The 12191-nt window shown below is 35.6% G+C and overlaps 1 protein-coding gene across 1 annotated transcript in view; it reads left to right on the top strand.

Moving 5' to 3' along the window:
• The window catches only part of LOC107599052 (PHD finger protein 19-like), a 46301-nt gene that overhangs the window by 8232 nt on the left and 25878 nt on the right, over positions 1 to 12191 (top strand). Inside the window, exons 3-10 of the mRNA XM_016290536.1 lie at positions 1494 to 1575; positions 1761 to 1856; positions 5160 to 5254; positions 5339 to 5487; positions 7517 to 7612; positions 9062 to 9130; positions 9681 to 9801; positions 11777 to 11844. Of these exons, the coding sequence (XP_016146022.1) occupies positions 1494 to 1575; positions 1761 to 1856; positions 5160 to 5254; positions 5339 to 5487; positions 7517 to 7612; positions 9062 to 9130; positions 9681 to 9801; positions 11777 to 11844 (776 nt within the window). The remainder of the gene's footprint in view (positions 1 to 1493; positions 1576 to 1760; positions 1857 to 5159; positions 5255 to 5338; positions 5488 to 7516; positions 7613 to 9061; positions 9131 to 9680; positions 9802 to 11776; positions 11845 to 12191) is intronic.

Raw genomic sequence — 12191 nt, 5'->3', positions numbered from 1 at the left:
AAAAGAGGAATCAATTCTGTGTACGCGCATTGTCTGAAACATGGCTCCCTGTGCGCGCTTTGAATGAGTGCTCGCAGAAACCAGCGCGCTAGCTCCGACTGCACGTGAATGTTTTAAAACGCTTGAATTTTTAAATCGGCAAGACTTAGAAACAAGTGCAAACGAACGGAATCGATAAAATTCAAACGATACCCAACCCTACTCCTGGGACATGGCAACATGAAGCATTGGAATTAAGTTGTTATAGTGCTTGGAGCATTAAAGGTATAGTTTACCCAAAAATTTAAATTTGCTGAAAATGTACTCACCCTCAGGCCATCCGAGACAGAGATGAGTTTGTTTCTTCATCCGAACAGATTTAGAGAAATTTATTTCACTTTTAGCATTATATATCACTTGCTCACCAATGAATCCTCTGCAGTGAATGGGTGCCGTCAGAATGAGAGTCCAAGCCGCTGATAAAAACATCACAATAATCCAGTTAGAAATCCACATGACTCCAGTCCATCAAATAACAGGTGTCTGTAATAAGCAAATCCATCATTAAGACATTTTAACTTCAAACTGTTGCTTCCGGCTAAAATACAATTCCTCCATCCATAATATTGCTTCCTCCAGTAAAACTGGTGTCGTCTGAATCAGGAGAGAAATATGCACAGATCAAGCACTGTTTACAAGGGAAAACCGTTCTAAACAAATACTTTGGTTGATTTTGATGTGAGAGGACAACAGGGAATGGTCTTTTTCACTGGAGGACATGTTATTATAGATTTTGGCCAGAAATGTAAAACGCCTTAATGATGGATTTGTTTTTTGCAAACACGCAGCTTTCCTCTTCACAATACATTACCATTGGACTGGAGTCGTGTGGATTACTTGTAGATTATTGTGATTTTTTTTTTATCAGCTGTTTGGACTCTCATTCTCACGGTACCCATTCACTCTAGTGGATGAGCAAGTGTTATAAAGCTAAATTTCTCCAAATCTGTTCTAATGAGAAATCAAACTTTTCTACATCTTGGGTGGCCTCAGGGTGAGTACATTTTCAGCGAATTTTCATTTTTGGGTGAACTATTTACTTAAGAACATTTGATTTTTTAAAATGTATTTATTGAACATAGATCAATCAGATTTGGCACATACCCTATTCAAAGTGAAAAGACATGATGTACCTTACAAAGGACATTTAAAAAAAGGGAGATGTCTTTCTTGCAAAAGAAAATCACACTGTGCTTTGAAAGCCCAGGATGTCCACTTTAAGATATACCAGATATATAAAACTGTGCCATTTGAAATTGCCAAAAATCAATGTTCCCTACAGAGGACAAAAATGAATTGCTAGGTCCCAGGGGTAAACATACAAGAGATGTTCATGATCTGATTGCATGCTCTATAATCATGAATAATTTATTTGGCAAATATATATTGATGTTATTTACAATTTTATGTTTGCGTTTCACAATACATACATTCCTTATTCCATTTCCCTATAGGTGAGCACCTCAAAACAGAGTTGCTTTGTGACGTTTGAAGACAACTCTAAGTTCTGGGTGCTTTGGAAAGACATACAGCATGGTAAGAGGTTGAGTGGAATATGAGTGGGATTTTTAATTTCAAAAGTAGCAGCAATAATTCATCAGCAAACTAGAAATTTTGTTTGATATGTCAGTGTGTCCTATGAGATGTGTGTGTGTGACAGTGTGGTATTACTGCTTTGTGACGAGGTAACTGAAGCTTTATTCTCTCGCTCTCTTGCACAGCTGGGGTCCCTGGGGAAGAACCCAAATGCTCAGTGTGTTCTGACATGTCTCTGGTTCCTGGTAATGAAATTCTTATCTGCGGGAAGTGTGGAATAGGTGAGTCTGAGGCAGACATGGGCGCTGCCTGTATCTTAGCGCATCATGTAACACACCAAACCTGGATATATCACAGTAAAACAGCTTGTTTTTGCTTGGAGGAAGTAGTGATTCATTTTGAGGAACTATTGACTCAGTAATTATTTATCAGTTATTAGTGATGCTTGCATCACTCATACTATTACTCCTACTTGGGGTTAAGGATTTGAACTTTTAGATTATTTGTATGCTAATGTACAGCTGACTGTTAGCAGACAAACAAATTTAAATTTAGATTTTGTCTCCTCCAGGAAAACGAAATATTAGTGACCGATCTAGCACTTCGAGGTAGATACAAATGTGTCCAATAAAATGTCCAATTTGTCCAATACATTTTTATTATTAATAAAAGTAATAATTTATTTGTTATTTGCAGTGGTAAATGAATGTATTACAGTACATCTGGACCAATAATAATAATTTTTTCTATTTTATGTGGGTTTGGGTGGGGTGGCTGATGGTTATTCTGTTGGTTTCAACCACCTAGGATACACCCAAAACATCCTATCAACTAATTAGCCACATCCTGGCAGCCTAAATTGTAGTGGTGACCAAACCCATATCCATGTCTTTGGGAAGACCTAATACATTTTAATTTTTTCATTTTATTGTAAAGTAATGCATTTGAACTATTTGCAAAAAAAAAAAAAATATATATATATTTTCTGAAAGGCTTTAAGGAAAGCCAGATAACCACATTCATTAAAATAATTCATAAGAAGCACACATTCATTCATATAGAGTAAGTTCATGGATTTTCAACCAGCGTTGTATTGTTACAATGTTGGTAGTATAAATAAATGAACAATGTGTATTAGGGTTATTCCGTGTCAGCTCAACCAGAGGTCCCCGGCTCAAATTTTAGATTTTGCTAATATTTTTTCTGAAGAAAAATAAACATGTATAGTGATGAAATCCAAAATATTAAATGTCATGGTATCTCTGGAACCAAACCATATAGGGCCTTAAAAATTAAGATGCCAAAAGAAAAGTTTGTTAAGACCCCAAATCAAAAAGGACATTAAGATATCTTTAATACTTCTTGAGTTACAGACCTGTAAACTTTGGAGAAAAAACTTTAAAAATGCTTTTTCCCCATTTTTGAACGGTCACCATTGGCACATAATGCAACAAAGATTGCTAAAGTGAACAGATTTTACTAACAGGCCTACTAATCTCTGTGTAAAAGTAACATTATGATGCTGTCATCTTTCTGAAGTCATTTATAACCCCCTGTAATTTGGCTCTGAATCTCAGATGAAAATTTACATTTTGACCCCCCTCTACAAAAAAGCGGACCACTCAGTAAATATTCATCCATGACATTTCATGACATCCATGGCATTTATTGACATTCCATGACAATATTTTGACTTTCATCACTAAACATGTATATCTTTCTTCAGAAAAAATATTAGCAAAATCAAAAATTTGAGCCAGGGAAGTTTCTGAAATTCGGTTGATTTGACACGGAATTACCCAATATTTTTTTCCATATTACCTTCACCAAGATGTCCACATTTATTTGTTGGCAAAAGGCCACCATATCATTTAGTTGCACATTGTTGTATCCCCTCTTGCAAATAGTCTGATTGAGCCCAGTGCATTAAGGGGGCTGAAGTTTTCCTAACTTTTTGCCACAGCCCTCTTTTCTCTGTTTTCTCTAGTCATGTAGCACGGATTTACAAAAAATTGCATTTATACTACATTGACAGCCACGTTTTATTAAAACGCCATGTTTGTCAGCTGTGAGTTGTCACTTTAACCTTGTGCCTAATATGCTGAAATCTGTGAAAGTTGCTTGTTTCATCACATTAAATGACAAATTACACTACATGAATAACTAAAATGATGCTATATTTTTAATTTAAAATGACAAAATTTGACATAAAAGAGTAGTTTGCATTAGGGATAAGTGAGGCAGATGCGATAAGCATCTCAATGCGTAGCCAATGATACGATACGTTAAAGATACATATGAAGCAGGTGCGATGCAATGCGATACGATACGATATTATACGATTCACCCCTATTATTATGATGCAGTGCGATCTGATTTCGATTCAAGTTCAACACAATGCGATTCAATGCAGTGCGATGCATTGGGAAAAAAAAGATGATGCTTTGCAATTCAATATGGTACAGATAGTTCGCTTTTATTTCTTTTGTTCAGACAGACAGCAAATCATAAATTAAATTCAGTGCCTTCTGACTTCTAACGCCCTGGTCTCTGTAGTGTTGTGATGCATCATATTCACATAGCGGCAGTGGTGATGAGAGAACAGCTTGAGAAACAGCTGTTGAGGAGAAATCAATCTACATATAAATATATCACATCTACTAATAATTATATATAAATAAATTGGTTTTTACTGATGCAGATATGTTAGAAATGATGCATCACGATACAAATGCCAACTTGTATCTGATGCACACTTTTTTAAATCGATGCATCGGATCGTTAACTTTTATGCCGTTGCACTGATATGAATCAGCAAATCTTACCATCCTTGGTTTGCATCAATTAGTATTGCTGTCGGTCATTTAACATTTCTATCATAAAAAGGTTTACAACAGAAAAGTATTTCATATTCAGCTAATTGCTTCTTACTTTGCACTCTTTCATCTGAAGCACTGTGCTGACATTTTGCGCATAGCTTTTGTGAACAGTAAAGCCTGCCATTTTTGATTTGATTGACTCGATTTTAGTCTTTTTGACCGTGATGAATGCTGTTATTGTCATCTAACAACAAACAGAGTGGTGCAAAGCAGCATCAAGATGATCAAATATTGTGGGGGAGATCTGATTATTCAATGTCTGTGGTGGTTACAGCTCTGTAGCACTCGCAATTTCTTCAGAAAATGTGGAAATATAGTAATATAAAAGTTGCTATGACTTCTTGCATGATGCAATGGCTGGGGAACTCTTCTGCCTGTGGATAAATCTGATTAACATGTACTTGTGATAATGTATTTTAAAAGACTGGAGTGGAAAATGTGGTACAATTTGCATTATAAACGCCATAGCGTCTACAAAGCAAATAGAGAACTATTCTGGGTGTCTTTGATGACTTTAAGGGGGTTTGGTAAGACTGCACTACAGTAATGACTCGCTGGGGACGCAGAAGTGGCTCTCTGAAGTCTCAAGGATTAGTGTCGACTTCAGCTCTGCTGTTCATATTTACACATCTGATTGAGTCGATCTGCTTTTTTTGTGCTAATATTTGTCCTCCATCCTTCTACATGTTTGCCTTGCATCTTCAGGCTATCACCAGCTCTGCCACTTGCCCCCAGTGGAGAGCTCAGCTGACATTCCTCCATGGTTCTGCAGGAAGTGCATTTTTGCTTTAGCTGTGAGAGTAAGTCCTTCATATACACTTTCCATATAAATGAATGGAGATCAGGGAGGCCGTGTTGCTGACGTGTGTGTCTTTATGTGGCAGAAAGGGGGAGCTCTGAAAAAGGGGCCAATCTCCAAAGCGCTGCTGAACATGAAGCAGGTGCTACCCTATAATCCAGAGGAGCTGGAGTGGGACTCTTTGCATCGTACGAACCATCAGCAGTGCTACTGCTACTGCGGAGGACCCGGAGAGTGAGTCTGTCTAGTCTCTTCACTTTACTTTCTTTTTGCGTTCTTCCTTTCTTGACTTCTTTTCCTGCTAGAGGTCTAGGCATTTGGCCTCTGTACTAAAAACTGATTCAGTGTAGCATACGCACAGCAAAGCAAAACTGTAATGTACTGGGCATAACATCTGTCACATTGTTTGATAGCATTGGGACGTTTGATTAATTGTAGTGAAGTGGTTTGTTTGTGTGTTTCAGTGAAGTAAAAGCAGTGAGGAGAGCGTGACAAATGCACTCGCACATCTCTGCCTCGTGTGCTCGCTTGCTGTCTGCTCACTCAGCGCATTAATTTTGATAAAAACAAAATTGTATGTTATGCAACCAATGACAGAACAGGGACTGTCACGAGATTGTTGAAAAATAAACGGTCCGTACACTGCTTCAGAACAGTAGTCATCGGATTATTATTAAAGAAATTGACTTTGCTGTGACACTGAATAGATGTCATAAAGTTAAACATACAGTAAGTTATATATTTTATGTTTTACTTACAATTACATTAACCAGAGCAGTGTTTTTACTGTAAACTACTAAACACTAAAATGACTTAAAACCATTTTATTAAAATAATTAAAAGTAAGGTGAAAAAATATAATATAAACGAAAGATGAAAAACCTAAAGAGAAAAACTAATTTAAAGCTTAGAAATCTTATCTTGGCAGCAAACTGAAATAAAACAAGTTAAAGTACTACAATTACTAAAACTAAAGCTGAAATAAAAATAAATTGAAGCTAAAAAGAAATATTAAAAATATTAGATAATTTAGACTATAGGAAATAAAAACGATTAGAGATTTTAAAAAAAAGACAAAAGTATACTGTATAGCAAACAAAAAACTGAAAATACAAACATAGAAGCCAGTTCAAAATATTAAATAAATAATAGTATCAAAATAATAATAAAATAACACTAGGCGCGTTTCCATTACAGATTTGCGCAAAACTTTGGCGATATTTTCTGAATGTCGATAAAAAAGTATTGCGAAATGACGGCGTTTCCATTAACCAATGTTATGCGGCTAAAACGTAACCTTTTTGCCTCTCGCGATAAGTCATGGTAATGGATTTTGGTGGGATTTTGGCTATATTTATTCAAAGGAGGCTTATGCGTGTATCTTTACAGAAGCAGCAATCAGCTTCAGTGATCGTATCAGAGCCACACTGCACCGCAGACGTGTGCAGTGTAAATTGTCTAAGTATTAATAGTAGGGAAAGCCCCTTATACTGGAGCGCGGCCACTTATGAAGTGTTTCTTGGAGGTTAGTACGTTGAAGAATGATCATATTACTTTTTACATACGCCATGTGACCTGTAAATGCGAAAAAGCCGTTTTCATTGCCGTTTTGCGAATTAATCCTTTTGCGCATTGCCTGAAAAACCACCTCATGTGAGCATAAAAACTTTTTTGCGATATATGGCCGTTTTTGCAAAATTGACGCGTTTCCATTAGGCGCATTTTCAATTCGCAATTTCAATTTGCGCAATTTGAAGGGTAATGGAAACGCGCCTACTGAGAGTTATTTGTTATATGAGTATATATTAACATTTGCTAACTGATATGATTCCTCTCTTCAGTACATTATTTCACTGAAAAAGAAAATAAATTATGTATTTTATGATGCCTTTGTGATCGGCTATAGTGACCTGTATTTGATGTTATCATTCAGTTCATGAAAATATTAAAGATGCTACCCTTATATCACCCAACCGTTTTGTATTATAGCATTACTAAAAACACAAATGTTGTATTAGTGAGTATTAAAAACATATTACTACTGCGCATTGGTGCCATCTTGGTAATGCTGCGCTAATGGTTTTGCTATTGCTGCTGTTCTATACACACCATCCAAATGGAAAGAAAGAAGTTTGAGCATCACTCCATCACACCACCAGTTTTGTTTGTACTGAAATGTAATTGGTCTGTTTAGGTCTTTGTGCTTTGTATCTGATAAGAAACATTCGACAGTTCATTTCTTATTCTCTGATTTTCCCATCAGGTGGTATCTGAAAATGCTGCAGTGCTTTCGCTGTGAGCAGTGGTTTCATGAGGCGTGTACGCAGGGCCTACAGGAGTCCATGATGTTTGGAGATAGGTGTGTACTGTACAGAGCTACAACGAAATAACTTGCATCTTTGCATCAATATTCTGCCATCCTTTAGTATGGATTTCTCATCAATGAACTTCCCTGAAAAGCAATTGACTTTTTCATTAAATATAATTAAAGTGATTTCGCCATGGCTGAGGGGAATTTTTAGGCACAACTTGAAAGTAGAGCACCTAAAACCTGCCTAAAATCACTGTAATGCACAATCTTAAGTGGCATACTGGTTTTATAAAAGGGCAACAACAGTAATATGATAAAACAAAACAATATCAATATATCTTTAAATAGTTAAATATTCAGAAAATATTAAATATTTGAATTATTATTATGTAAATCAAAATAAACAATGATTAAATATTTAAAATTGAATAAATATTTGGAATATATTATATATTTAAATTATATTAAATATTTAAATAATCAAAATAAGCAATGATTAAATATTTTAATTATATTAAATGTTTGGATTATATTATATATTTAAAATATATTAAATATTTAAATTATTATTTAAATAATAAAAAATAACCATCCTTAAAACAAAACAATCAATATATAGTTGAATAGTTCAATTATATTAAATATTTAGATTATTACTATTTAAATAATCAAAATAAACAATGATTACATATTTAAAATATAACAAATATTTGGAATATATTATATATTTAAAATGTTCAATATTTGAATTATTATTTAAATAATAAATGTTAACTATTCAAAAAGCAAACAATCTCAATCTCGAGTTAAATGATATTAAATGTTTAAATCATTATTTAAATACTCAAAATAAACAATTAAATATTTAGAATATATTATATATTTAAAATATGTTCAATATTTGAATTATTTAAATAATAAAAGTTAACAATTCTTAAAGCAAACAATCTCTCATGTAAATAATTTTTAATCGAACCAGCTACACTCTACACACTTTTTCTGATCACATGGTTTAATTAAATTAAATAATTCAATCTCATTTGTCTAAAATCCAACTGCACATAAATGTAAAAATCAGATATCCCCTGATTGGCTGTGATTGTGTCGTGCCGCCGTTTCACATTCAGTGTGTACAGACAAATTGCTTGTCGCTGAAAATTGCTCTTCGGTGGCTTCGAACACCGAAACGGTCCAATCAGATTTTAGTGTCAGCGCTATCTGTTTTATAATGAAATATAAGCCATTGCTTTTCGGAAAGATCAATGAACGCAATAACCAAAGTGAAATTCTATTTGCAACATCTCAACGGTAATGATTAGTGAATATTGCGACAAACTTAATGCGGCGGCGCACACAGGCGAGATTACATGCGTTAGGGGATTTTTAAAAGATCATAATGACACTGTCAAGCACAATTTGTCTGCGGCTGCAGCGCCGTTTGTACCTCTCCAAGGTGTATAATTTAAATGCCTCTATTTTCTGTCTTTTCTCACATAGGTTTTACTTGTTCATTTGTGCGGTGTGCAATAAAGGAGCGGAATACATCAAGCGGCTGGCTCTCAGATGGTAAATGGCTGCTCTTCTTTTCCCCCTCGCAAGTGATTGTGCCCAGATCCATGTCAGAATTATATAGTCAAAGTGTCGGATGTGATTGATGTGGGACAGAGCTAGAGCGTTTTCTCTCTATTTCAGAAAGTAAAGAGGGGGCATTGCGGGTTTTTTTTTATTAGAGTAGAGTTTGTCTGGACATTGATTCTTGCTTTTTGTCCCAAATGAGAAATAGCCATTTGAAAGGAAGATTTGGTGCTGAGAGGATTTCTTATGATAGCAGGGGATTACTCTTGAAATACAGTGAGCTGGATGTGTTGGATATTTAGGTATGAAGCCAGTCTCAGTTCAGATTTAAGCTTTATCCTTCTTAAAAAGTCTGGTGTGTTAAAATGGACCTTGCCTTGTGAATGGAACGACACTCTGTTTAACCATGTGACAGTTCATGCAGATTTTGTCGACATCATTTGATTTAAGAGCATTTCTGCTTTAGGACATCTTCAGATTAGTCTCTAGAATTTTATGTGAGGTTTTCTTGTTTTCAGTCCCAATTATTTTTCATTTGCAGGGTGGATGTGGTCCATCTTGCCCTGTACAACCTGGGAGTCCAAAGTAAAAAGAAATATTTTGAACTAGAGGAGATCCTGACCTTCATCAGCAACAACTGGGACCATTTCCAGATGGGCAAGGTGATACAATCAAGCTTTTCCTGTCATTTAATATTCACAATCTTTTTAGAAAAACATTTAAGGGAAAGAGTGTAATTTAAACAATAAAGTGTAGTGTAATTTTTGGATGGGCTTTAAGTGGACGTTTAGTCAATAAGCAACTACCCAGAGAGAACACCCAAGTGACACCCTAGTAACCATTCAGAACACCCTGTCAACCACATGGCAACACCCGGAACACACTAGCAACTGCATAGCAACAACAATAACACTCTAACAATATGCTAGGAACCACCCAGAACACCCTAGCAACCACATAGCAACCATAGATATGTATAGATTCCCTATTCGACCGAAATACCTATTCACCATAATTATCAATGAGTATTCAAAGATCTACAAGCGTATACCTTGCAGTTGTAGATGCACACAGTCAGCGCGCTCAAATGTTCGCAGACCGTTCCAAAAATGGCGGATGGCTTACATCGCAGCCCATTGAAACAGTCGCTAATGAGGCATCTACATATATGTATATCTATGATAGCAACACCCAGAACAAACTAGCAACTGCATATCAACACACTAATCAATAGAACACACTAACAACCTCATAGCAACAACCGGAACACACTAGAAATGCCCTAGCAGCCACCCAGAACAGCCTATCAAGCACATGGTAACACCTTAGTAATGCCCTAGTAATCACACAAAACACCCTAGCAACCACACAACAACACCAGGAAAACACAAGCAACAGCATAGCAACAACTAGAACACCCTAACAACGCCCTAGTAACCACCCAAAACATCCTAGCACACAGAGCAACACACAGAACACACTAGCAACTGCATAGCAACAACCAGAACACCATAGAAACATCCTAGTAACAACACAGAACACCCTATCAACCACATAGCAACACACAGAACACCCTATCAACCACATAGCAACACACAGAACACACTAGCAACTGCACAGCAAGAACTAGAACACCCTAACAACGCCCTAGTAACCACCCAGAATACCCTAGCAACCACAGCAACACCAGGAACACACTAGCAACTGCATAGCAACAACCAGAGCACCTTGACAAGTGACAAGAACTTGTCAATAAGCTCTTCGCTGATTGGCGTGCACGACAACGCATCATGCAAATTTTCCGCTCGAGTTGAAATTTTTTTACTTGCTCGGAAAACACGAGTGAGTCATGCGTTTATATTGAATATCGTGCATTTGCAGCAAACGCGTCACCCAATTCGCATCATTCGTGTCGCCTGGCACTTTGCATTGACTTTGTATGAGTACGTCTACTCGCGCAAAAAATATTATTCGCTTTTTGTGTGCATACACCATAACAACAACCATAACACTCTAACAACGTCCTAGTAACCACCCAAAAAACCCTATCAACCACATTACAATACCCAGAACACACTAGCAACAGCAAATCAACACCCAGAACACTCTAGACACATCCTAGTAACCACACAGAACACCCCAATAATGTCCTAGTAACCACAAAACACCGTAGCATTCACAAGGCAACACCCAGAACATTCTAGCAACCATAAACGTGTCATTCCATTTTGTACAACTAGTGATGTAAAAATGACACACTTCACCTTCAAAGACATTTGAAAGCAAATAAAAACAGTGCTAGAGATTTGTCTGTAGACTGCTGTAATTGCTAGGTACTGAAAAGCAGTTCATTTGATAGACATGTGTAGTGAAAATAAGCCTGTTTTTTTGTTGTGCATCATCTCTTGTCATTCTAACTGCTTGTTTATTGTCAAGTGTAATCTGAGAAAACAGCACTGCTAAATTGCTCACACTTTATGGAAGACTTAACAACTACAGCAAAGCCTACGGGCTTCATTTGTCTTCATTGAAACATGACAGCTCAAGGCACCAGCAAAAGAAATGTCTCATAATAAAACACCATATCACACAATCAGTTTCTCGCAAAGACTTTCTTACCTATTTCTTACCCTTTAGCTCTCCAATACTCCTCTGTCTGAACGGGGCCAGTATATTCTTGATGCCCTCAACAACTATAAAAGCAAGTAAGAAAAATGTTTTCCTTTTGTTTTCTCATATTAAAATTATGCATGGACTTGTTTTAATTAATTTTAATGTATTTAATTATTTTTATTTTTAATAATAATTAAAGTTTATTTTAAAAAACAAAATTATTACATAGATTTGTATATATTTAGTCATTTTAAAATGTTAAAATTAATTTGAATTATTAGTAAACAAATTTTATAAAAAAATTATATTATTTAAACATTTTCAGATTTTTTAAATATTACTTTTTAAACAATTTTTTTATTAAAAATATAAAAATAATAGTAAAAACATTATATATACAGTGTGTGTGTGTGTGTGTGTATATATATATATATATATA

Source organism: Sinocyclocheilus grahami, unplaced genomic scaffold, assembly GCF_001515645.1.
Source record: "Sinocyclocheilus grahami isolate Dianchi unplaced genomic scaffold, SAMN03320097.WGS_v1.1 scaffold259.1, whole genome shotgun sequence".
Lineage (NCBI taxonomy): Eukaryota > Metazoa > Chordata > Actinopteri > Cypriniformes > Cyprinidae > Sinocyclocheilus > Sinocyclocheilus grahami.
This window is presented reverse-complemented; position numbering and strand designations above follow the sequence as displayed.